Source organism: Perca flavescens, chromosome 13 (assembly GCF_004354835.1).
Source record: "Perca flavescens isolate YP-PL-M2 chromosome 13, PFLA_1.0, whole genome shotgun sequence".
NCBI classification, from domain to species: Eukaryota; Metazoa; Chordata; class Actinopteri; order Perciformes; family Percidae; genus Perca; species Perca flavescens.
In genome coordinates this window covers 12,869,387-12,897,259 of record NC_041343.1, presented here as the reverse complement: position 1 = coordinate 12,897,259, position 27,873 = coordinate 12,869,387, and the positions used below count along the sequence as shown (strand labels likewise).

General features: G+C 40.5%; 1 protein-coding gene across 3 annotated transcripts; it reads left to right on the top strand.

Annotated features, from left to right (window-relative positions):
- Window positions 1–1,836: 1,836 nt before the first annotated feature.
- nectin3b (nectin cell adhesion molecule 3b) lies at window positions 1,837–27,651 on the top strand. 3 transcript variants are annotated; one of them, XM_028595954.1, is made up of 8 exons: window positions 1,837–2,055; window positions 9,294–9,641; window positions 10,632–10,931; window positions 12,056–12,173; window positions 12,574–12,725; window positions 23,936–24,080; window positions 25,876–25,978; window positions 26,372–27,651. In XM_028595954.1, the coding sequence occupies exons 1-8, from the start codon at window positions 1,977–1,979 to the stop codon at window positions 26,543–26,545; spliced, it is 1,419 nt and encodes a 472-aa protein (XP_028451755.1). In that variant the 5' UTR covers window positions 1,837–1,976; the 3' UTR covers window positions 26,546–27,651. The 3 variants fall into 3 exon arrangements, with proteins under 3 accessions (XP_028451755.1, XP_028451754.1, XP_028451753.1); XM_028595953.1 differs by having other exon boundaries at window positions 26,369–27,651; XM_028595952.1 differs by lacking the exons at window positions 23,936–24,080; window positions 25,876–25,978; window positions 26,372–27,651 and adding an exon at window positions 15,392–19,837.
- Window positions 27,652–27,873: the final 222 nt, after the last annotated feature.

The following is a 27,873-nucleotide window of genomic DNA, read 5'->3' as shown; positions in this document are numbered from 1 at the left end:
TTGTAGCCTACACATTACAATATAATGCATCCCGGTACAATAACACCATAGCCTAAGAAACTGTTGGATAAAAACCTCACTGTACCTCCACAAAAGCATTATTTATTAGAGCCTGTAATTAACAGAAACACACGTGCAATTTACAGGGCTTATGGAACGGATTGCACGTGTTTCTGTTAAACTGCCTACTACCCCTACATCAACTTGAAACACTAATGGTTACAAAACATTCAACTGTTTTTTGATTTGGTAATGTCCAGCTATTTCATGAGACAATCAAGAGAAATGGAAGTTCAATTTAAAAAAAAAAAAGCTGCTGATGAAAGAAAAAGGAAATATGAAACAAAGAGCAAAGAAAAGTGAAATAGTGGGGCTCATCATCAGCTAAATATTGTCAAATGGAAAAGTCTACTGCTCCATGAGGAGGGGGTTGTGGAAAAGTCAGTGGGAAACTTTAGGATGTAACTTTAATATGGCTGTGATTTTAGAAAAATCCCCTAAATTGGTCTTTTATTCTGCACTTCATTCTCCCAAATAACATATAGCTTTCATGTTGGTGCACCTAAGAACAATGGGAATATTCAATGCACTTATTTGACCCACTTTGAGATAAATAAAAAGACATGCTTGCATGCATGCAAACACACACACACACACACACACACACACACACACACACACACAAATGTTTGCACTATAGAGTTGCAGATGAATGGGATAGTGGGAGAGTAATTGTATCCCTTGTGGCTCTCCAGAAGACAGCACTGAGACTCAAATGAAAGCACTGATTCCCCCCCACCCAACCCCCATCCCACTCATACATTACTTTGCAAAGAATAACTTGTAGACTGACTATGAACAGCAACTACACATGTCTGCATGTGACAGACCCACAAAGCATGGGTGACCAGCAAGAGCAACTGTTAAAATTTTCATCAACCTTTACGTATCACTTCAGAAAAAAACTAAATGGAACACAGCCATCATTGATGGCATTCCCCATTAATGTCTTTGCTATAGCATCACCTTTAGACAAATACTGTAAACATTCAAAATATGGCTCAGAGTTGATGAGGGTATATTTGATGTAAATATGGCTTCAGGTGTGTAGCATGCTCAAGCTAAAATGATAGCAACTTGATATCAAAAGCAATCAAATGACAGCAAAACCATTGTCTTAAAGTAAAATGGTATGGAACACCCAAAAATAACTTTGAAACTTTTGTACAGAGTCAGTCAAATATGTTAAGTACCAGATTTTGAGAACATTGGATTAAAGTTGTAGAAGTGGTAAAAAAAAAAAATTGTGCCAAAAATTCAAAATGTGTAGGCGAAAACGGGCGTGGCCTACTGTGACAGTATGTGGATGGATCATGCAGTCTAGGTTGGACCTGTATTTGGGCCAACTAGTCAATAAAGAAAATGTTTTTCTACTCTTCAAAGTTAATGTTTAAGTTCACATGGTGGCCTAATTTGCACCAACAAAGGAAACAATTCTTCTTAATTAATTGGCCTAACTTCCCACCTAATTTAAGTGAAAACCGGTAGGCCTACATGATTTCAAAACCTCCTGCTGACTGAGAGACAGAAAAACAGGTCGAATGTGTATCCTTTATGGCAGCGGTAAAACCATGTAGGCCTAGATGCATTTCCCCTGAGGAACCTTCAAAGACAGCGGAGAATAAAGTGATTTGATCAATCAATTGTATGTCGAGTTATCAACAGAGATGACGTAATGTGTATACTAATGGCTCATTCCTCCAGGGGGATGTTGCTGTAAGATCTCTACAAAATGACCGTTAACTTCCATTGTCAGGTGAGCTCCGGTCTCCCCGCTCCGTGCGGTGTAGATGGTACAGTCCACATGCAGTTCGGAGTTGTTGCTGAGGAGGTTCCACTGTTCAGCACATACCGTTAATTTGGCATGCAGCCTACGCTTGGGTCCTGAGTAGCAGGAGACTGCACTGATTTTGAAAATGTTACCGTCTTATCACCGGAGTTACCTTGGACAGCAGGGCAGGGTCGCTTTATTTCACCTTTTGTGCAGTATTACAGGTGAGTCAGGAATTTCGTATGGTAGTTGTATTCGTTCTATTAACGTTACACAGAAGTTTTGGGAAAGAGCCGACTGTCTCATCTTGCAGAAATCATGCAGAAACCTCAGCGAACGAGTCGGCAAAACTAGCTACCACCGTGTGCTTTACGTGTGGGGCATTTGAAGTTGCAAGTTTAGCAAGTTAAGCAGGTGTCATTTAAAGACTAAAGGAAACTTGGTTACAAGTTCATTTCAACGCTTCGGAGTGCTAGCTAACCATCGCCACCGCCGCGGATGATGGTGCGACCCGAGGCTGCCATAGAAACCCGCCGAGGAGGCGACAGGCAGTAATATTCAGTTATCTATACCCAACCTACAATTGGGTCGTTGCAGATTCAGTGGCAGCCATATTAGCTCCAGAAACATTTGCTATTAAAGCATTAGAGAAAACCATCCTAAACATGTCAGTACTTCTCAGCTCGGGATGAGGGTCAGCCACCATGTGCCTACAGTGAAGACTAAACTGATTATGGTTTAATCAAGGCGTGAGCAATTCACTAACTCCACCATGAAACACGCCAACTTTGTGCCTAGTGCTGTATTAAAACTCTAAAAGCAAGGATACCACAATTGAGCTCTAACTCTGTCTCTAAACTCTCCCCTATATTACTTTGAAGTTAGCAAATGCGTTAAAAAGAAACCAGTGAAAATGTATGTCTGAATGTGCCACAAAGTCAAATGTTAGCCTAATAGTTAAGATTAATAATGAAGTACTTTGAATATACAAGTATAATGAAAAGATTTTATTAAGTGTGACCACAAAACCAGGCTAAAGACTCCCTGGACAAAATACCTTGTTTGGGAAAATGAAATTCACACCAAATGTAAAACTTTGCTTTGCTCAGAGGCGATCAATAGTTGAGTAACCTACACCATCACTGACCAATGTGTAAATCAGGCCAGACAGTTTGTCTGTCCCTATGCTGTTCTCTTTAATGTATTTCTCTTGCTTTATCCAAAGGTAGGAAAACAACCCCTAATATGTTGACTACATTTTCAGTATACAGTTAAACACCACCACAAACTACCTTCAAAAACCATTGCAGAGTGAACTAAATTTACAGTTTGTTGCAGGGCTGTTGGATTGTATTACCTTGCAAAGTGGTTTCTTTATTTTTTTTGTCACTCACTTGATCTCATTGATAATTTTCTTACTCAACAGTGGCTGTATTTAAGCCATAGAACTCCCATGTATGTAATATATAGGATAGCAAAATGGGCTTCATAATAATCGCATCAGAACAGCATTGAACATCAGTGTCTCAGTAGCTCTTATCTATTGCCCAATAAAAAAGAAGCGGTTGTATGGCCAGGATACTTGTGTATCCAGCACTATACCATTGCTTTATGTTGTAGTGGGCTTCTCTTGCCACTCGACAGTGTGCTGAGAAGAGAAGTTCTGGGCTACTATACTAGGACTGAACCCATGGATGGATCCGTACTCTTTTGTTAAAGACTTGATGCGAGACACAAGCGGAGTGACCCAGCCACTCTCTATTACATTAGTAATGTATTGCATGTTCTGTCATGTTACCAGGATCCCAAAGTCCATTCCTAGACGTTTACTTCCTTCAGAGAGTTCACGTTAAGGAGCAGAGACAGGTGCCCATTTGTCTGCCTTCTGTAAGTCTGCTGTACATTTCAATGAGGAGTTTGACCTTGTGCTTTTTTTATGCAGAATAGATACACACACCCTCACATCTAATACATGTCTTAACCTTAAAGAGGAACAAACAAGCTTTTCAAATCAAAATAAGCTTAGCTGACAAGATGCACACAATATCTTCAGCTTCCAAAGTTGTTATTTTAGCAAACAATTTCCTGCTTACACATCCAGCACACTTGGTGCAACTAGGGATGCACATTTCTTTTATCAATAGTTTGCTGCCTTAACAAGCAATTATTGATTAATTAATAATTTATGAAATTCAATGGATGTTTTACCATTTAATAAAAAAAAAAAAAAAAAAAAAAAAAAAAAAAAGTAAACGCCAAGTTATTTATGTTCTGGCTAGTCCACACAGCATTCCGGGATGGAAGAAAAACCTGCTCTAGTTTATTGGCATTTCTTTAAACCAATCACAATCGTCTTGGGTGGTGCTATGCGCTGGATAGAGACCACGGTGCCACTGCAAAAATAGCCTCGGGAAAGAACTTGTTTTAGTGGAACATGTGTATGTTCAAAAGTTGATTTAGTCGTGCAACAGAAAACTCCGATTGGACAGATAGTCTAGCTATCTGTCTGGATTTACCTTGCAGAGATCTGAGGAGCAGTTAACCATAGTCGTCATTAATCGGCCGGAGTTTAAAATTACGCCACAAAGAAAGCAGAAGGTAGTGGACATCTGGCCGAAAAGGGTGACATCCTGCGGAATTTCCGGTAGCACGGTAGCAATCCCCCCAAAAAAGTGGATATAGATTACTTGAATGGTAAACTAAAGAACACAAAATAATGACTTAATTTAAAATTGCGGAGCTCCTGTCCAGACCTGATGTACAGGGTGGAGTGATGTATTGTTGTTGATTTAGTTGGAAGCATGTGTAATTGGAGTCCTGCTGTCTGAAACTCTGCTCTCAACCTGTGTTTACCGAGCAGCTGCTTCTTTTCAAGATGCCAGTTTAGCGTGAGCATGAGCCTTGGATAGCTAAACCGCAAAGCCACCAAGCAACAACAATTTTTTACAAATTTCTGCTTCAGAGTTCATCAACAGAACTGCCTTAGTGAGCAGAGCAACGGTTTACAGTTTGCGTGCCCCTTCGGGAGGGGGGGGTCACCAAACACACATGTAACTCAGTCTCATTTAAGGAAGAGGCTTTACCCAGTGGCCCAACCACATGCTACAGCAAATCAAATACACCTTTTCGGAGTTCCTCGTTTTCTGCATTATCGGTTAATATATTTCTAATTGGTTAAATTGTTAACAGTGATTAATCATCATTAGCATCCTTAGGAGCAATGCCAGCATCTAGCATTTGGATGTTTCACAGGGGTTGATGAGAACAGCTCAGATTAAACCATATATAAATGTGCTTGCCTTGAAACAATAGACAAATGGTTAGCTAGCACAGGCTGAAAAGCTGGTATTAATTCTTCATAATATTATCACTATGTGTGATTTGTTTACAATCATTAAATTTGATGTTAATATCAAAAATAATGCAGATTCAAGGCCTAATTAACATTTTAAAAACGCTACCAAAAAACACTTCATGTAGTTGAAATGATTAGTGTGCCTACTCTTTGGCATTACTCTGCCTTCTGCAGTCGGCTAGAAATGTAGATTGCATCACCCTTGTGCATATGTGCCTTTTGTTCAGCTCGATCAAGCCAAAAAGTTGATTTGAAGGTCTGAGTCAGACTGTCAAATAATACATAATTAATAAATAATCAATCTGTAAAGCTGGCTCTGCCACTTCCACCCTAACACCATCACCATTTATGTTCTGATTTTCACTTTTAACAAGACCTGCTGCCCTCTGGCAAGACACACATATTAATACACTTGCTGCCACATAAGTGGTGCATGTGAAGGTAATATTGACTAAAGCGAGAACGAGGGGGGGGTGTGTGTGTGTGTGTGTTACAGTAGCTGCTCTCTATAAGGACTTAAAGACATTCCTTTCTTTGTCTCTGAATGAAAGAAGAGTGAAAACATTCTTATTGCTATGTCAAGATAGGCTGCATATAAGATCAAATAGACTTTGCCCTTATTCTCATCACTTTTTTTATTCTGAGTTGGAGAAAACGAGGGCACGCTTATGTAAGGTTGTCGTCACGTCACCAATAAAAATTTAATAGAGTCCCTATACCTCTCCCATTTCATATGCAGTGCAGGGAAAATGCAGTTTTTTATTTATTTTTGCCATCCAGCCTTATCATGACAAATGCATAACCCAGAAAATCGCTTTACAACTTGAGGGAGAGGCTCACTTACAGTAAATTGTACAGTAGTAGTAGTAAAGTTCCTCGTAGCCACTTTAAGGAAGGAAAGCCTCCATATCTTTTAGCATGGCTGTTTAACTGGTGGCTCAAGGCGTAGCCTTGTTTTAGTTTGGTTTGACAGAGACTTGCTTCAGATGGCAGCCAGCACAGCTCTGCAAGCAATGATAAAAGCAGTAATATTTATGCGAAAACTTTGCTATTTTGTAGTGCAGAAAATGACTAATTTATGTGTAATACTTTGAAGAAATGTGATACAACAGTTTGAAAAACATTTGCCAACAGAATAAGCCCAATAGTTGTTTTTTTTCTTTCTTAAATTATATCTGATTCATATTTAATGATTTTAAAAGGGTAACTTCTGTATTTTTTGTGTCTGGGAGACTGATAGAGCAACAGTTTGTCAAATTGTTCCAGTATTAAGCAAGATCGCTGCAGTCAGCAGCGACAAAACAAGCTGCAATGAAACATTAATGCAATTGCGCACCTTCAATTTACGTCCAGTAAAAGTGCTTGTTTTGCCACTGACATGCTTAGATTATAATTCTAAGTGTCTGACAACGGAAAGGATCCCAACAGAGGTTTTTTGTTTAAAAAGTAAGATCATTTTAGTTTAAAATGAAACAGCCCTGAAATTGCAATTTTTATTTTATTTTTTTATTTTTTATTTTTTTTTAACTATTGGATTCACCAGTGGAAATGAAAGCGTATCACTGCTTAGCAAGCTTGACTTCTCTCTTGGATTAAAGAATATCTTCATTTTGTTCAAGTCTGTCTTAAAACAATCAGGTGTTCATACAAACATTTAAACAGTTTTTCCTTGCTGTAATCTTGGGCAACTAAAAGATCCCTTCCTACCATGATTTCAATAGGCGTGATGGGAGACAAAATCCACAGTTCTTGTTTTGTGCAAAAATACACTCAAGTTGAGACAGTCTGAGCCAAATCAAGTGGGTATCATCCAAAGTTGCAGTCTTTTAAGTACAGAATACCTACTTTGTGTTTCCTCTGTGGCGCTGTGAAATTGGCCAGTGGCACTGTGAAACACAGAGGGAATTCTGTACTAAAAAGACTGCAACTTTGGATGATACCCACTTGATTTGGCTAACTCAGACTGCTAAACTCTCATATCAGTTTCAGCTAAGTTTGGAATGCATTTTTGCACAGAATGAGGGCTGTGGAAGTTTGTCCCTATCACGTGTGTGTCAATGCATAGCCCTAAATAGCACATTAAATCAGAAATAGTGCATCCACAATCCACAGCTAAACATCCCCCCCACTGTTGCACTAATATCTACTGCCCTTTCCCTGCATGAGGGACAAGGGGACTCATTATACCTGCTCAATAACAAAAAAAATATGCAATCCTAATTTGATATGAACAAATTGACCTTTTGGCTCATATTTTATATATTTATTTAGAGCCTTATCTGGGCCAACATATATAAAATGTTTAAACAAAATGCTGTGTCAATCATTACATATTTTCCTTTAGTCATTATCCTAATAACTTACCTTTTTTAAATAACCTATAACCTGAGAATTAAACATAAGGCAAAAATACAAACTGTCAAATAAGTCCAGCATTAGTCATTTGTACGTCATACTTTAGGGGTAGGGACATTTTCTTTTCCAGTACTAATATTTGAGGACATGGCCTTTTTAAAGGAAGATTGGCCAGAGAGAGAGTCGTTTTTGGCAAAACAACAATAGAATTTTTGGAGTCAGTTGCCAAGCAGCGCAGAAGGTTTTGATTTATGATGATGTCTTCCTGCTGGCAGCTTGTTGCAATTAGTGATCTGGTTGAGGGCTTTGGCAGTCGAGCAGTGCTATACTGTATTGTCTTTTCTAAATCAGTAATGTAATTCCACAGTTTTTTTGTTTACTGGAATCCTGGTGATACATTTCCTCTCACTTGTTTCATACGTGACTTTGCTCTCGCCTCTCCTCACTCACAGCCCTCTTTTTTTCCTCTCTTAGCGATGATGTCATTTGTCGTGTATGCATATCTCTTCCCATTTTTTTTTTTTTTCTGCCGGTCTCAGTCTGTTCTCTTCTTTTCATATCCCTTTGACTTTCCTCAACATGACGTTGAGCTCTCTGCTTTTGAGACATGCCACATTTCTGACAAGTACCGGTGACTGAGTGCATAGGGTAGTTATATTTGGACAAAGGACATACAGACAGCCTGCTTTTAATTCCTGAATTTAGGTCAGGAGGAGGAAAGCTGTAGAGATGAAACAAATTCATCAATGGATCACTCAGTCAGCTGTGTCTTATTTGTTGAAAAGCCCAACGCCTGCTGTGGTCGTATCAAGTTTTGTATCCAGTCTGATACCCACAGATGTCAGATGGTGAGCTCCGTTTTAATGACTGACGTCAGCGGTAACATTGAAAATACTCTTCACTCACTGATGCTATCATGGTGTTCTTGATTTGGCACTCAGTATAAGATTGAGGACTCGTCCCCTCTCATAATCCCATCTGACATTTTTTTAATTGGCAAATCTGTGCTATTGAGTAGGATAAAGCAATGTATTTCTTGTCAACCTGAAAATGGAATTGTCTGCCATGTCCATTCCTCATAGATTCATCTTTCGATTATTTTTGGATTCAATAGATCGTAGTCTATGAAATGTCAAAGTTCTGACACAAGTTCTAGGAGCTCAAAGTGACTTTAAATTGTGACTTTAGGTGTGTTTAGTCTGACCACACCAAAACCCAAACATTTTAAAGATTGAACTAAAGCTGCAACAATTAGTCGATAATCTGTAAGTGGATAGACAGAAAATAATCCACAACAATTTTGATAATGAAATTACCGTTTAAATCATCTTCAGTAACAAATGCTAAAAATGCACTAATTCCAGAGTTTGAACTGAATACTCTATAATATATAAAAGTGTTGCCAGTTTTGTGTGATTAAAGACCGCAACAATTGGCCTAATCGATCGTCTAATTTATTGCTCGATTAATTGTTTTTCATAGATCGACTTATTGTTTCAGTTCCAATTTCAGTTCATATGTCCATACGAGGTGAGATTTATTCACTTGTGTAATTTATAAAGTTTTGGTTTAGCAATGATCTAGATTCAAATTTTTTTTTTTAAAGTTCTCAGATAGCTAATAATTCAACAAGTGCTTTTAACTCCTACAGTTTTTTTTTTTTTTTTAATAAATGGTGTTATATTATCCAAACCTGTTTGCAAATGAACATGATTGTATGTGGTTAAAGTCTTGGTTTTGTGTCTCTGGCAGGTGTTTGGGGCAGTCAGGTGGTGGTGCCTCAGAGGGTGAATGCTGTGCTGGGGAAGAATGTGACATTAGAGTGCAGAGTGGAGGTGGGCACAAACCTTACTCTTACTCAGAGTTCCTGGGAGCGCCGTCTGCCTTCAGGCTCTGTCACAGTGGCTGTCTACAACCCACGGTATGGCATCTCTATCCCTCCAGAGTTTATTCATCGCTTGTATTTTCGCTCACCTTCCTCGCATGATGCCACCATTGTCCTGGGAAACGTAGGCTTTGCTGACGTCGGGATCTATACCTGTAAAGTTGCCACATTTCCTCTAGGCAACACTCAAGCCTCAACTACTGTCAATGTACTCGGTAAGTATACATATTTGCACGCATGTGTGTTCTTCTATGTAACAAGTCTTGTAGGTAATGTCAAGTACAGCTGAAAGAATTAGTCAATTAATCGATTACGTGATTGGATATGGAGTATTTATCAAATGTATATAAACTATGGATATTTGCTTTTGTTAAGTCTGCTTTGACAGAAACTTAATATTTTAAAACCTACATCTACCAGAATGCATTGCGCCGCACCGGACCAGCAAACTCATCCGCTGGTGGGTGATGAATGCGAGCTCATCAAGCTTGTCCGTAGTTTAGTGCACTAAAATATGTTTCTGAAAAGATTTTATGTGAGAAATAGGCTATAAAGTAACAGAATATGGATTTATATTTAGTCTGGATCAATGGAAGTACATTTCCAGGATAAAGCCTGACATATGGCGCTTGGCTGGCGCGCCGGATGTCAGGCTTTGCCCCTCACCTTCCGCTCTCTGTGTTTTGCCGTTCTCAAAATCCCTTCACTACGGGAAACGACAACAAACTTCGAGCTAGCAAGCTAGATGTTGAAAAAGGCAAGTTGAAGAAAATTTGGATTGTGCCACAAGATTCAATTTTAAGAACCAAGCAGATGATTTTAAAGATGTACAAAGAATATGTTTACGGCATTTACTCACTAACATTTTGGGACTGATGTGAGAGGATTGATATAGACAAAGTAAACACAACGATACACTGCTAAGAGCAAATTACATTTATCCATGTATCCAGCTAATTTTAAATGGAATGGTATTTTATTTTGTAAACACTTAACTTCATTTAATATTGTATGTGGCGTTTTCCTTTGCGGGTTGCAAATGTTGCAGAGGCACTGTCTCAGCGTCCGGAACTTAGCACCGCGTGTGTGATGTAAACCTTTCAAACACTGCAATTAACTCAGTACGATAACCTCAGAAGGGTCTTTAAAAAAACTGTGTGTGTGTCAACTCTTTTTCTTTCCTTTGCTCCCTCTCTGAATCGCAGTGGAGCCAAAAGTCTACGTGTCTGCAGGTTCAACTGCCCTGATCGACGGTGGCAATGATACCGTGGTGGCCACCTGTATTGCTGAGCGGGCCCGGCCCCCTGCTGAGGTGTCCTGGGAGTCCAACCTTTTTGGCCAGTCAGAAGTGCAGCTATTTGACGAAGCCAACGGCACAACCAGCACACAAGTGAGCTACCTCTGGCAGCCCACACGTCATGTCCAGGGCCACACACTCTCCTGTGTGGTCCACCACCCGGCTCTGCAGAGTGACTTCAGGATCCCCTACCAGCTCAATGTGCAGTGTGGGTGCCTTATGAGTGGCTATTTGGGGTAACAGCCGAAAGAGGCCCTATAGTAAATATGTTGATTTCTATTGATTCTGTCCTGCTGTAAGACTTATTAGGGTATTATTTTAAGGCCAGAATAAACTTCCAGGCCTAACCGGAGTAGATTAAAGGATGCAGTAGAGTCTACATTATAAAATGAGGGAGTCTTTTAGGCCCAAGTGAAGGCTCCCATCTGTCAATTGAAGGGGGACAAGTATTGAGTTCCTTTACTTTCCTTGAACCGTTAAACACTGTATTGAGAAGAAAGTACAGGCGGACAATCTTAAAAGTATTTGATTTCCAACAGTAGTTAGTTGATGATGCTTGGCCTTGTCAGTGTTGACGTTTGATTTATTTAAAGCACTTCAACAACAATTCACTTTTTTGAAAACAGCTGAATTGACAGATCAAAATCAAGGACGATCCATGCAGGTTCCTTACAGGTATTAATTATGGTTTAAGAGAGGCTGTCCTTGGTGTTTTCCTTGAATTTTCTGTATCTCTTTCTTTCTTTTCCTATTTCAGCACACGTGTGCCCCTAAACTGTCAAAAGTGAAAATGTCTTCTGTCAGTAAGCCGCCATAGATGTTCGAGCACGTCTGTACTTTTTGGGGCACTAATAGGTGTCTGCAGAGCAGCTGCAAATAGACTGGTAAAAGGGGTACAATTACCTCCTTGAATTTTTGTTCGACAGATGCATTTAACTGATAGCGGCTACAAAGGCTTTTATGTTTGTTCAATGTATGACACAACAGAAAAGAAACCAAAGAATAGCAAACATGTAGTTGAAAAAAAACATGAAAACTGAACCCCCAGTTGGGGAATGTTGTTGAAGATTTTGTTTAAAATTGCGAAAACCATTATTATATGCTGAGTCATGACTCTCTGTACACTGTACTTTGTTTTCATAGATTACGAAACACCTTAATGCATATTTGAAGGACACAGGCTCATGTCTCGAGGCCATGACTGACCTCAGACTCCATATAATGCTGCACACAAACCATGCAAACGGTCATCTTGCATATGTTTGCTGATGTAAAACACATGAAATGGTCAGCCTGTGCTGTTGAATTTGAGTTTTTTCCCTCTCTTTGTAGTTGCTCCTGATATCTCTGTTGTGGGCTATGATGGAGACTGGTATGTGGGTCGGGAAAATGTTCAAATGACGTGCAAAGCCAACGCAAACCCACCGGCTAATCACTTCAGATGGATCAGGTGGGTGTATCTGTGTGGATGACATTTTCCTTTCCGCTTATGAGTTGACCCAACAGGCCAAAGATGTTTTCCCAGAAATATTAGATTAAGTATTAAGATTCATTCTTTCAATCTTTAGCTAAGCATCTACCCAAAACGCTGAGTTGTAGCTTGTTGTCAGCTCCGTAAACCTAAAATGCCGTTTTTAAGACTTCTGTAGGCTAAATCGAAGATTAGCAACTGAAGGGTAATGTTAGCTTCACTTTTCAAATATTTTCAAATATTTTTTACTCCTCCAAAACCTTCAAATCATCATGTATCATATTATACATAAAATGTCACATGTGCATGGTTGCATAACAGCATTGTTGTTTTAGGTGTGTCTTTGTGTGTCTAAATGTTTGTCTCTTGTGCATCATAGATTGGACAGTGAAATGCCAGAAGGGGTGGAAATCATGAACAGCACTTTGCTCTTCCTGCGTCCCCTTCAGCGGAATGACTCTGGAGTTTACAGGTGTGAGGTTGCCAATGACATCAACCTCCGCAGTCGGGATGTGCGCATTCTCATACAAGGTGAGCTGAGTTTACACACCGGAACACAGCTGACTCCTATTGCCCTCTCTTCCCTTAGGAAGCCCTGTGCATGCACGGACGTCATAGAGGGTATCACTGCCTGTGACATTGTCCTTCAAGCTGAAATGTGACACTGTATCACTCTCACCCATTCTGTACATACTGACAGTCCAAGCATTTACCCATGGTTAATGTGTTGGCACTGATAATATTTGACCTTTACATTAAGTCTTAATTGCATGGTGATTAGCCTTGATTAACATTAGGTCTCCAGATGTTCAAAAGGGGAGTTCCTGGGCCAAACAGCTGCAAATATTTAAGACTTCTTTAGAGTGCAGTGCACTGCTTCTGCTCTGTCCTCTTGGCTTGGCATCTAAGTGTCTCACTGTTGTGTATGATAAGCATGTTCCTCTGGTTTCACAAAATCTGTTTTGTCGGGGGAAGCTCTCTTCCTGAATGAAGTTCTGATTATGATGTGATTTTCTTTTACATCTCTCTCGCTTCCTTTCTGTGTTTCTTTTATTTCTGCATGTGTCATGCAGTAAGAGGCAAAAGCCTGCAGCCTTACTGTGAGATGATGTCCCAGATTCATAAAACATTAACTAGTTCTTTTCAACTCCTATTTATTATTTATCATCCATATTTCGTTTTCCTTTGAGAGAACCTGTACGGGTTTGCGAAAGCTCACACATGTTGGCGTACTCTTTGTTGTATGTGTTGCTGTTGGTGTGCTCACATGTGTCTGTTCACTGCCTATGCATGGAGTTGTACGATTCATATACTTAGAGCTTACAAGCCTTCGGGTTCACGTCATCTCTCCGATGTGAATCTTTTCCCTCACATCTGGCCTGGCACAGAGTTTAAAGTGGCAGAGCAATTTTGCAGCACCATTTAAAGCTTTTAGACTCAGATTCTTTCCATTACTTTAGCTTGGTCTGATTATGGCTTTTGGCTTTTCTGTTTTGTGGGCCTCTCCCTATTCCAGTTCAAGTTTGGGGTACTAATGATGACATGGTGAAATGGTGGCAGTGCATCATTATACTTGCATAATAGGTTTTTAAATCTTTAAGTTTTTCATTTAAGCCGCTGGTTTTTAAGGCAGTTTAATGTGTCCAGCCTAAAGAAAAAGCCAACTAAACTGCAGTGACTTCCACAAAGGTAATATTAATCACGACTGTTGTGACAGAGGGGTTTTTAAGTCTTTTGGCCACCCAATATATGTAGATATAAATAAATATAAAAATATATATTTTAAACCAATTTTCTTATCTCCTATAAGTCTCTGCATACTGTGACCCCAGGATCCTGGCCACAAGGTTGAGAAACTCTTGCTTAAGGGGGTTTTAGTCACCCAACAATTATTAATTTGATTTATATTGGAATTTATTTACCTGACAGTCGCAGAAATCAGGGACTTTAAGGGGTTAAAAACAGCCTAAAACTCCTCCGACAACAAAGCAAGAAAGGAATTACTCACCTTTTACAAAGCTGTGCTCATTAAGTCTTACAGGTGGTGGTGTTTAAAAACATCCCTGGCCGTTGCTACAATACACTTGAAACTAAATTAACATACTGGGTGAGGCAAAGTCACCTACTGAGCCAAGTAATCGTAAATATGGCATGCCACCAAGCGAATACTCTCCTAAAATACCAGTTCGAAATGAACAAGAATTGTGCCTCTGTAACCAGGCATCAGTAAAAGCTAGACGACTAGCAACTAGCTGCTGTTTGAAGCCTCTGTAGGTCAGAAAAACTGTAGCCTTCATCTACAATACTGTAAGTGATTACAATAGCAGAGAAGCCAACAGCAAACGCACAGACTGGAGGAGTACTGTAGAATTTCAATCAAAGCATTTTTTGGTTGTTCCCTCCATGTTAGGTTACTGTTGTAGTTACCCAGAAATCCAGTCATTCATTCATTCAAGTTCCTTTTTGTTTCTGTTACTTGTGTACAATATACTCCATTAAGTAGTCTTTGATTTCTTCATTAGCTTTTGTTTGCCCTTCCTCGGCCTAAACGTTTCCAGAGATATATTTGTCTTTCAAGAATATACATACATACATACATACATACATACATACATACATACATACATACATACATACATACATACATACATACATACATACTGTAAAGATTTAAATGGGAAGTGATTACTTATTTGAGCCATTTCATCTGTAATTACTGAACTGTGACTAGTGGGATTTGTCTTGAGAGAATATTGGATACTACTATGGTGAAGTGACAATTTAAAAAAAAAAAAAAAAAAAAAAACCTTGCCAGGGATGTAGTGCAGTATTTTGTAATTGTGGTCTTTATTTTAATGGAAGCACTGTAGACGCTACTAATGACATACTTTCGCAATTGCCCATCATCTAATATGTCCATTATGTCAGCCCATTATACCAAATAGATGTGTATGTTTTACTTACAAATCATTATTTAATAAACGAAAACTGCAACCTCAAGCTTTGAGGAATTGGCAATGCAAAGCTGAGGCTGCTGCAAGTATGTGCTCCATAGTTTAATATGTGTGGTAGTTTAGTTGATGTTTTAGTCAACCTATCGCTACTTAGTAAAATGCTGATGTAGTTGGCAATGACATTCTCTGCTCATCTCTCCCCTCCACCCTCTACTCCCCTCTCACACTCCTTCCCTCCATTAGATCCTCCCACCATGCCTTCCACCATTACTGCTCCTGTCCTAACTGGCTCTGCCTCCTCCACCTTAGTCGATGATAAGGGACATGTTCTTCTCAGCTCCCCCACACTTGAAGCCCTACCTGAGAGTAATCTTGGTTCCATAGTGGGTGGGGCCGTGGGCGGGGCCTTGTTCCTGCTACTGCTGCTGTCTCTGGTTGGCGTGTGTTACCTACGGAAACAGCAAACCTTCCACGGCAACTACTACACCAAGCAGTACCTGGGCCCCAATGACCTCCAGAAAGCCCCCACGCAGCATGAGCTCCACCCTACCAAAGCCGGCAGCAGCTCCCACCATCAGGACCACGACCGAGAGGAGTGGGGCGACCGCCAGCTCAAACTTGAGCGTGACCGTCGTCACCTTAGCAACTTCAACGGCGAGGAGTATCCCTCTAATGGCTACACGAGGGCAATGAGGGAGAGCAGTCACCACAGCCATCAGCAGAATCACCATTGTGAACACGCACAGTATTCTAGTCCACAGCAGGCCAGACGTGCTAGATACCCTCATTCACCTAAACTACAGGGAAACGGCTCCCCCTACCTCTCAGATGACTGCTACGATAGCGGGCCCGAGGGGGACTATGTCTCTCACAAAGACGGGTCTGTCATCTCACGTAGGGAGTGGTACGTTTGACAAGCTACCTGGTCCTCCCGGAGCAGAGAGATGACAGAAATCAGAAGGTTTCATTTATCAAATTAGGAACAAACGCATAATTTCTCTTTTGTACGCACATGCACACTTCTACTAATCTCAAGTCTGTAGTTCCCTAGTTTTGTTCAAGCGTCCTGGTCGACACTTGAGACATGATGTTTCTGTTCTCGATGTAGACAGACTGTGGACTGCACAGCCACTTTTGACAGTCAACATCTACATGCCTACGGAAGTTGGCATGTCACTAGTTTGTGTGTGTAGAGACTAACTAAAGTTCACGATGTATGTGCTGTCTCTGCCTTACTACATAGACTGCCAATGTATTTAGCATCACTAATGTCTTTCAGTTGAGTTGAAGTGCTGGAGGCTCACAGATCACATATGGTTGTCGTAGAAGAAAGCTTTTTTTGTTTCTACCAAATCAGCCTTCTCAGGCTATGTGACACTTGCTGACATTGTATTTGTATGTGTTATGGCCCACACTGATTTTGTTTAAAAGACCTCTGACCTCTCAATACGATGGCTGGTGTTGACGGAATGTAAATCCATTAAATTCAGAAGGTTACCGGTCCTTTTTTCCAAATATCAGTAGGACGCAGTAGAGGCATGTAGGCTAATTTAAAAAGGAATTATCCCACTTAGAAGTCATAATAACTTCATGACTGATGATCTCTCTACACTGATTAATAGTCATGAAATGTGTTGCACTGTCTTTTGCAAAACTTTATAATGGACGACCACATCATTTGTTTTCTACTAAAAATGTATACCTGTTATGTAACTTACGATGATGGGAGACTTGTGCGCTTGTGGACTTGACCGCCGACATCTTAATAATGTTCTTTAACACTTACTGGCTTAGAGTGGGAACCTTCAGAGCATTTCTGCTGTATGACCTTGGCTCATCTTTTGTTCCCGGAGGGAGGGAGGGAGGACAAGAAGGGATGTCTGTATGAGTGAGGCACCAGCAATGTATCAACAGACTGGGTTTATCAAAGAGTCAAGCCTCAATATGCAAATTTGCTACAAAAGTGTGCAAGTTAGATAAGCTGGAATAATATTACTTCTGTTAACATTTGTGTGATTTATTGATTTTTGGGAAGCGTTTCAAGTTGGGTGTCCTCTTGATGTAGCCACACACATTTTACTGTTGTCTACCAGATGGTAACGGATGTGTTTGAGAGTTTGCACTCTAGCACTAACCCAGACCTCTTGGAAATTCAAGAGTGCTATCAGCTGGGACATTGTTGAAAGCGGGCTACTGTATGGCAGCCACCATACGCTGGCCTCCTAGTCACAGTATTTTGTTATACAAAGAACTCATTCAAAAGTGAAGCCAGTACACACAATGTACTAATTTGACTACTTTGAGTAATCTGTAGAAAAAGATATGGCTGCGTCACAATCTGAGGCATTAAGGCTTATTGTTGCATATCCACGTGTGCAACTGCACACTAATCATGTTCACTAGTTGTCGTCTTTTTATTTATTTTTTAAGCATTTATTATAACTACCAGTATTATGAAATAATACATTATGTAGATAAATCAGGTCATCTGTGATGGATGTGCTGTCACTGTCGCCAGTGGTTATCAAAGCCACAGCGCAGTGCTTAGTCGTCAGATGAGACAGACAATATTTTGTTGCACTGATCATTAAAGTGTTCATTCATAATTATCCTTTGAATATCTATAAAACACTTTTTTTCTCAAATGAATTTCTGGCTGGGTTTACAATTAAATCTTAAATTTGATTGCTAATCAAGACTCTCAAACGTTGCAGGACTTACCAAGTACTGTGATTGAACTGAGGAATTTACATATCTGTGTCATTGGGCTGCGGCCCCAATAGTTCAGGTGTTGGATAAAGGTACTTTAGATTTAAAGATACATTTCAGTTTTTGTACGTGATCAAATACACACAGATAAAATCTTTTGGCACATGCACCTATTTACCAAACAGCATGGAGGAAATCTAACAATTTCTTTCATGTACACCAGTGTTTGTGATTACATGCCAACTTTAGTAGTATGGTCACCTATACAATATTTGCTGCAAGATGCCAAATATTTGTTGAACTTGTATGTATAAATATGATGACAGTCGCACATAAGTATTGCTGACTATCTAACAACTGATTATAAGCTTATATAATATGTATCACTGTTGTATACAGGGTCTTGTAGCCTGAAATAGAAGTGAAAAGATGCTTTAGGCCACTTTAATATTACAGTAACAGTCGTCAAAATGGGAATTAGTTATATTGTTATGAACCCTCACTACTTTTTTGTCGGAGTGTGAATTTTGTGCAGTGAATAGGCTGCAATTCTCATAGTGAGATTTGATAATGTGCCACTGTTAACTTGCAAGCAGAGAAAATGACCCCCATACTGCAGTTTGTGTTGTTTCAACTGTTGTTTCAAATAATGTGCAGTACACCATTTTAATAAGTACCTTAAGTTTTAGTTCACTCGCAATTACATTAACATAATTCCCCAATTACCACTAGTGGTGTACAGAAAGTTTTGGTATCTGTTGCCTAATACACTCCGGATATTTTACAGAACACTCTTTCTTTGGTAGAATGTAATTCCAATGAAAAACATCACCCAAAGAAATCACAACAGTGTTTCTGGAAAATTTCTTTAATGCAATATGTCAATGTCATGAGCTCCACAAACAAACAAAATTTCCATCCACCTTTTATTGTATTGAAGTGGATGTAATGAAATCTGTGTAAATTTGACAAACCTGGGTTAATCTAAAACTATCTGCATTATTTCATACCGCTTCATGCAAGTCAAAATGTGTTTCTTAGTCATTTGGGTGAACCAACCCTTTTAATGGGAGTGCCCAAACTGAAGTGTACAGGTGGCAATTTGTGAACCAGAAAACCTCATTTAGATTGTTGAATTAAAACTAATGTTTTGGTGCTGGGCGTTCTGCTGATGCCTATTCTTTCTGCCTTTCTGGTCACTTTCACATAAATGCAGAGAATAACAGGAAGCACGGCAGACTAACCCCTTCTTGTGTTTGCTTCTATGCACTAAGACGGAAATTCCACTAATCAATATAAAATTTTGCTTGACTCGTCAGTTTGCATCCTGGATTAATGAAGTTCTTTTGTACTGTGACATTTTGTATAAAGATCAGTCATCAATATATTTACCTTGAGAAATGTCCTTCACTTTGGGTTGAGAAATACAACTAGTGCCTTAGATGCATAGAAGAAATGTTAGTGTTTTTCATTGTTTACTTATGGATCTAAGAACCATGTTTTGTTGCTCTGTGAGATTTATTTGTTGCCTTTTTTTTGTTTTCTGCATACTGTGTCGGGAGGACTCTAGTGCCATATTATACATAAGTTTTCTGCCCGTTATCATAACCGTTAATTACTCCGTATACTGTATTTGCAAACCTAGAGGCATTAAAACACACAAACAAAAAGACAAAGCTTGAATGAATGTTGATGTGGAATTAGTTAGAGCAGTTCACAAGTACTGTATCTGTCAGGGGTTTATGGTTTCTGTAGAATCACTGTTGTTCAAAGAGCTGAAGAATTAACTTCAGTCTCACATTGTCAATGAAAAGCACCTTTGTGGTCATGTTTTTTTTGTATATATACAGAAGAAAATGTAAGTTTCTGGAAGGGGAAGAAAAAAAATATTTATGTCGGTGACAACAGTGAAGCATTATTTTGTCAATCTTTTTGAGATACTTCGATAGTTCAATAAAGCACCTTAGCACCTGTGAGTTATTTCCTCTGGAGGTTTTTTGAGCTTGCCATTACTCACACTGCTCACTCGGTCTCTTTGTGCTACTATAAATGACATCATCTCTAGTTCCCTAATGCTGCATACCCCCCTCCTCCCGCCACCCCAACCCAGTGCGCACATGTGGGATGCCGCACATGATGTAATTCTTCACTACACCATATCTTCATTACTCTTTAGTAGCCAAGAATGCTGTAATATTGAGCTCCACTGGCATTTCCACTGTGAGGGGAGACCCAGCACCTCCTCTGCTCTCTCTGCGCCCTCTTCACCAGTCCGAGTTTGCTTTGTTTCAGGGCAGAAAGGCCCTCGCCCCCCCCCCCCCCCACCCCTACAGCTTGTCTCCTTTGTGAATTCCCCACCCCACCACCACCCCCTGTGTCTTTCTCCCGTTGTCTACCAGCTGGTAAAATTAAACGCTGAGTGTTTATGTCTGGCCCAAAGTCCCCACTCACCAGCCCATTGACTGTCCCCATGGCAACAAGCTCATCGGAGCTCCTGATGGAGGCTGTCTTCCTACAAGCTCTACCTGGCCACAGAAAGCAGAGGGAGATAGATGCGGGGGGGGAGGCTGGGGGAGGCTGCATGAAGCTGAGAGTTTAACTGTGCTGCTGTGAAAGGCAGAGCCAGAAAAAGAAAATTAGCTACTGGAATTGAAAATGGCCTATTATGCCCCGCTGCACCACAGAGAGCTCCTCTGGCTGTAAGGACATATCACGCTGATGTCACCTTGACACTGTCAAGCTTAGACTCCAGGTCCTCAAGACCACACTTTGCCTCAAAATGATTTTTTTCTTTTTCTTTTCAGCTGACCTCTGCCTTCTGTAGATCTTATCACGGTCACAGCAGTTGTTGTCATTCTGACCTTGAAACAGGGCATCCTCAGTGTAAAAATCCATGGTGGAGCTCACAAAAGAGGAGCAACTCGGTAGTAGTAATGATGTCAGCCAGCAGTGGTTGAATTAGTTTGAGACACTCGTGTTGAAGATCAGTGGGTTTGCTTTTTGCCTGCAAGACAACACGTTTCCAAGGATACTTTTCACAACACACAAAGGAGTGCGCAAACGTCTAAGGCAGCGTAGAGGGATGCAGCACTGACGCTTGTGTAAGAGAGACTTTGATATTAACTCCCTGGCAGAGGTGGGCTCAAATTGTCACCAGCATTGAGCTGAAAATATTGAGATAGATATCGGAGAGGAAAATGACCACCTACTGCTCTAACCTTCCTTCTCTGCTATTACACCAGCATCTGCTCCATGCAGGGTCTGTTGTCTGGGCAACATGACCCTTGACCCTGCTGTAAAGGTTTAAGGATGAGGGGGTTGTCTTGCCATCACTCGCTCCCTTAACTTCTCTTCATGCCACCGAGATGCGCTGTGTTTAATTCATGATGATCCCGTCTGCTACGCTGACCTTGCCGAGTACCAGCATGCACTTTTCCTGGCTTCACAGCGTGCGCGTCTGTCTGTGTGTCTGTCTGTGTGTGTCTTTGTGATAAAGTGCTAAAGTTGGAGAGACAGACAGAGCCTTGCACTGGAGCCAGATCCCAGTGTGGGGACAGTTGATCCACCACTAATCCCAGCCTCTCCAGAATGGAATGATATTTGAACCAATGAAATGTTTAAATGAGAGAAAAACCTTTTAAACAGAACATGCATGAATATATTCAAGCCTATAATTCTCCCACATGAACTCCTGTATGAATAAACCTTTTGAGCTCCCGAGGTGCTCCACTTATTGTGGGTTTAAAGCATTCTTTTTTTAAATTCCTCGTCACATTATGAATGTCTGCGAAAATGTCTGTCACCAGGCATTAAAGCAGGCAGCTTGATGAACTGCATTTCTAAAGGCTTTTAGATCAACTCAAGAGGCTCTTGTCATAGTTCAGCAACCATCAAAGTTAATCGAACGGTTATTAACTGTTAGAGGACAGCATGAGGGGAGAGGGGGAGGGGGGGAAAAAAGGAGGAAGAAGTGGCTTTCAGGGGTGAGCTCAGAAGTCCCAGCTTCACAATTGATCTGTTATTTAGGATTCTCATCTCAGCACGTTATTGATTTCTTTTTCCACCTCAACAGCTAAATCAACTGGAATTGACCATTACACACTGCTTTTTTTTCACCCGTCACCTTTTGTCCTTCATTTCCTTCAGTGTCCCACAATCACAATTTTACACATTACAGCTGATTGGCCAAAACTTGCTGCTCCGTGGGTTTAATGCATCGTAATCACAATTAATCCTAATCCTCTCAGTGGACAACATGGAGCGCATGCAAGCATATGGTCAAACAAAGCTTATTCAGCAGACATTACGACAGCAACTAGAACCCGACACACAAAAGACAGGAAAGGCCATGTAGTGACACGGATGGATGGATGGAGTAAAGTAAAGTGAATAATTAGAAAGCTGACTGATCAACCCCAATCTATCCAGGCATAGCGAACGCTCAGGTTCATGCAAGGTTGCAAAATAATTATCTGTTGCTATTCTAACTAACTATAATTCCAATAACAACCAAGTTTATAGTTCAATTACTCAGAGGCTTTTAGGTTCCTTTTCTTTTGGCATCTGCATACGTGCATCCCCCTCCTTTCATCTCCAGAGCAACAAGGAGGACCGTCCTTGAGGACAGAAGACACATAGTGACACTCAGTTGTACTCCTCAGAACAAACCGTGTAAGAAAACTCTTACGTGTTGCAGGTTTAACATTTAAAAAATGTCAAGCCTCAGAAACACACACACTCAAAACAAAGCTACAAAATGAACAACATCAACTGTAACATTACTTGCCTGCTGTGTAGGGTAAGTGTCAAACTTGCAGAAGCTTTTACTTTGACTTGCAGAGGGTATCCTCTGCAAGTCCAAACTGATGTTGCTGTTACTCTCCATGCTTCTAGGTGGGGGTGTGAAACTGGTTGCACTATGGTTCTGCAAATGGATTATACTCCGAGATGGGAAGTAACGAAGTGCAAATACTTTTGTTACTGTACTCAAGTAGATTTTTCAGATATTTACTTTGCTATTTATTTTTTTGCAGACTTTTTACTTTTACTCTTTACATTTTTATCACGAATATTGGTACTTTCTACTCCTTACGTTTTACAAAATTGGCTCGTTACTTTAGTTTCAAATAATTTCAGTGGAGTTACCGTTATTAGTTTTTTTGCGTCATCAATACCGAATTCAGTCTAATTGGATGGGAATGTACGTTGCACTTGACGCACCACTACAAGACGACTCGACAGATTCGGCGGCAGCGGCAAATCATTGCGGCTTGATATAGATTCCTTTAAATGTTAAGGGGAAGATTAAAAAAGAGAAACTGGTGGGTGGTGATGGCGCAGTGGATATGACACATGCCTTTGGTGTGGGAGACCTGCGTTCGATACCCACTGCAATACATCTACCAATGTGTCCCTGAGCAAGACACTTAACCCCAGTTGCTCCAGAGGCGTGTGACCTCTGACATATATATAGCAATTGTAAGTCACTTTGGATAAAAGTGTCAGCTAAATGACATGTAATGTAACTGGATCTGTGAATTCTCACAGAATTGCAGTTGAATTCATATCTTGCTACTCAGTCAGAATCTTATTAACCTGGAGTCCCAGTCTTTGTCACAATAATCATATATGTGATGTTTTGGGCTTATTGGCAGAGATCCATTTAAAATGTAGGCAATGGCATATAAAGAGCCTTTTTCCTATGTCCACTGACATTTCTCAGCTTGCACTCTAGTAACATTTGTGTGGTCCAGGTAGCTTTGCATAAAAAATAGTTGTCATTCGCAAGGCTACTTTTATACTTTAAGTAAATTTAACGTTAAATCAGTACTTCTACTTTTACCAGAGTATTGTTTAACACAAGTATCTGTACTTCTACTTGAGTACGGGAAGTTATTACTTTTGCCATCTCTGATTATACTGGCCGGGCCTGCTCAAAGTACTTCTGACAGTGTTGAATGAACACCTCTGACTGTGTTTACACCAAACCTTATCATTTGCAGCAGTGTTTGACTCTGTCTGTTGAACTTCCTCATGTGGATGTTATTGTGTTTTTGCTCTCTCCCTTCTCTGTCGCAGACCAGTCTCAAGTGAAGAAGTCAAACTCCATCGTTGTGGCCGGAGCTGTGATGGGCGCAGTCCTCGCTCTCTTCCTCATCGCTGTCTTCCTCATCGTGATCCTCACTGCTCGCAAGGCCCCGCCACCAGCTTTCGCTGACAAAGTGTACGTCTGTCAAATAATTCATGCTGCAGAAACATGCTCGTCTGGTTAATTAATGACATGATACCTTACTGAGGTTGACTGAAGCCCATCAGAGGGTTCAGGGAGGTGCTGGAGAGCGCTGCAGCAGTGCGCACCCTGGAGCAGTGAGGCTGCAGGACAAGGTTGAGGGGTGGCAGATAATTGCTGTCTTGGCAGAAAGCCCTTGTCCTATTTTGTTCAGTCTGTTCATATAGTGCCCCAGCACTAATGTTAATGTAAGAGCTAAGAAGAATAACTTTGAGGTTGAATTATTTACAGAAGGAGCTGGGTCACACGCCGCCAGAGTCCTTTGACTGACAATAAATGCTTTGTGTGCGTGTGTGCGTCCGTGCGTGCATGCATATATGTGTTTTGTCTATCTCTGTTGTCTACGTTCTGTATAACTGTGAATAACTGCTTCTATCTAGCATTCATAGCAAAACAAAGGTGTAGTTTAAAAAATACTGCTGACCAACCAACTACTCCGAGCTACATGCAAATCATTATTATGAACCTGTGGGCCATATCTGCAAGGTTGCAGGTTGATTCCCTCATCCATCCCTGTTAGTGTGTCATTGAGCATGCTCACTCCAGGGAAAAACAGTTACACGCATCAAGCATGTCCCAAGGAAGAAAGCTACTGTCACTGCTGAATAAATGTCATTCCTGTAGCATTTAACTCAGTGTTCCAAATCCTTCCAAAATACAAATTTCACATCAATTGCAAATAAGTCAATGATGTATGAAAAACAAACTGAGACTAATTGGATATACAAGTTGCAGCTTATAATTGGGAAGTACAAAGCGTAGAGTTGATAATCAAAAAATGTTTATACATGGATTATTATTGTTCCAGCTAAACGATTATGGATTACTTTTTCCCAGCTATGATATTCTCCTTTTGAAATCTCATATTTTCTCTCATTGTCCTTACTTAAAGTACACAGTCAACCTATGAGCAATGGCATTTGTTTTTTATTCCAAACATATTGTCCTTTGTAAAATTTCAGTGACAGTGTACACCTCTGAGTTTCAACTTGACTGATTATGTGACAGTGATAATAGGCCACCTTCAGACACTGCTGACTGGCAGAAAACAGCATGATCTGAGGGGGGAATACTTTGTGCATGGGTGTGGGCCATGCATCAGCACACTGACAGGACGGTGTATCTAGCCGCGTGTTGGTCTGCGGTCAATGCCGCGACAAACTTAGCATCTTAAGTGTGACCGTGGCTGGAAGTCCCAGTGGGTTGACAGGAGGGGGGATGGACGCAGGCCTCGTTCCTCTCCTTCATCACACATAGATGTGAGGGCAGGACAGCAAGTCACTGAACTGGAATCTCTTACCGTTTCCCACCCCAAGTATGAAAGAGAAGAGCAGCCTCAAGTGATACACAGCGTTAGAGAATCAATTGTCTGTCATGACATCATTTTATGAATGGCCAAGGTCAGTTTCTAGGTTTCAGTTTAGTAGTGGAGGGGGATTTCAATCAATGAGAAAAGTCCACACTCCGCCCGGCTTTCTGTTTCTACAAATTTGTAATTCCCAAGCCCAACCAAAAATAACCCGGATCATCAGGGTTATTATCTCAGACAAAGCAGCATTTGAGTCAAAAGGTGTTCCTTTAAGCAGCCCTCCTCTAACTTACTAAATCACTAAACTGGTGGTTTTATGCTGCTTCTTTTTAATGACACAGTTTGCTCTTTCAGGCGTCTGTCAGTTCTGGAAAAAATAAAATCTCTCTTCTGTCATTCCTTTTCTTTCTTTCTCTGAAGGATTGACCTTCCTCCAACACACAAGCCGCCTCCTCCCTACTCTGAGAGAGCACGGGCTGTTCCCCTGGGTGTCCACGCATCACAAGTGGCCTGGCTCTGTCAGGTAAACCCCACTCCCTTTTTATAACCTCTTTAATATCATGTCAGTACATTTCATCTGAATCATCACGTATTTATCACTTCACCACAAAGATTAGCACTTGGTGAGCTGATGATGAGCGCTGAGTCACAACAGGAAGTAATAACAACCTAGATACTGGCCAGCATCATTTTCTGTGTTTAATAAGCAGTAGGCCTAATGGCTGTACTCATTTAATATGTAGCAGTAATAGTTTAATTTTTAATTAGTGTGCTCAGCTCAACTCAAGCTTTCACTAGCCTGTACTTTTTTGAGTCTCACCCAGAAAGAAAACTTTTCCAGTTTCTTCTTGCACTTAGCGTGGCTCTCTGACATGAGAAATCATGGGAAGATGATTTGATGATTTGTAACCAGCAGACTCGCAGGGCAGACCGCAGTCACGAGCTGACTGACAGACAGCACCCACTAACAACAAGGCCAGGACCACGGGCAACGCAAAGCCCCACCCAACAACTCTCCCGCCTGCAGTGGGTGTGTCATCAGAGTGGGACAGACCGGGTGTACATCAACCACCGTGAACACTATGTGTGACAGACATCCTGAACACAGTCCGCCAAGCACCTGGCAGTCATTCACTCAAGTGTACAGGCTTCACCTAATTCACTGAGCCATCAATCCAGAGGAGGGAACAGCTGGCAGCCTTAGAGGGCAACAGCTCCTTTATTTCACATTGTTAAATGTTTTTTGTCTTTGGAGTTGTTCAATGGTTTGGGAAATATGCTTATTCTTTCTTATTGAGAGTTAGATGAGATGATTGATACCTCTCTTGCGTCTGTATGAAGCTACAGTTTAGCTTAGCACAAAGACTGGCTCCGTCCAAACGTCACAACAGTATCATAGTTGCATCTCTAAAACCTGGAATAGTTCAAACTCCCTGTAAAATCACAAATTGTGTTTTTACATGCCAGGCTAGCTGTTTCCCCTTGCTTCCAGTCTTTGTGCTAAGCTAAGCTTCATATTTACTGTACAGACATTAAAGTGGTATCGCCCTTCTTATTTAACTCTGCAAAAAAAGTTAATAAGTGCATTTCCCAAAATCTTGAACTATTCCTTCAATTCTTTTTTTTCTTTTTTTCTTTCTGTATGTATCAGTATATAGTGTTTGATATCACTTAGGAAACCAAAAGATGGTTTAGAAATCACATCTGTCCTCTATTCAGCGTGTGCACTATACTGTACATGAGTAGAAAACAGCTGAGGGTCATAGTTATCCACCGAAATCCAAACACTGTTTTCCTTTTTCTTTTATCAGAGAGGGTACCACAAAGCATAAATCACATACTCGTTCTCAGGCATATCACATGAAGGGATTAATTAAGGTATTTCAGTCCCAGTTCTGTAATTTGCTGTAATGTTATAACACAATGCTTTTTGGCAGCATAAACTGTATAATTTGTAAATGTGTAAATGTTGCCTCTGTGTCATTCCGTGTAATAATGTAGAGTTGTAATCTCCTACTAATCAGGGAAACTGAGACATCACTGATGTCAGTACCTTTTAAATATACTGTAGAAAAATAATGCACTTGTTATGTTTGAAATATTCAGAATATTTTGTTGACAAGGAGTCAGCGCTGCAACAGATTCACTGTTTGTTGAAGTTGTGAAGTGGATTACATACATAGTCTGACTTTTATCTGGAGAACTGTTTGAAGTGCCATAATGACATTGTGGGAGTATTCCCTCTAAGTATATAGTATGCTGTAGTTTTTTTTATTAAAATGCTTTTTCTAATTTAAATGCGTATGATTTGCACCAGTGACATGATGCTGTGGCAACAGTAGATTAAAAGTCATGTGTTCTCCCTCTGTATAGAATCAGACAGCTCTACATGATGGTGTTCAATGACATTCTGAAAGT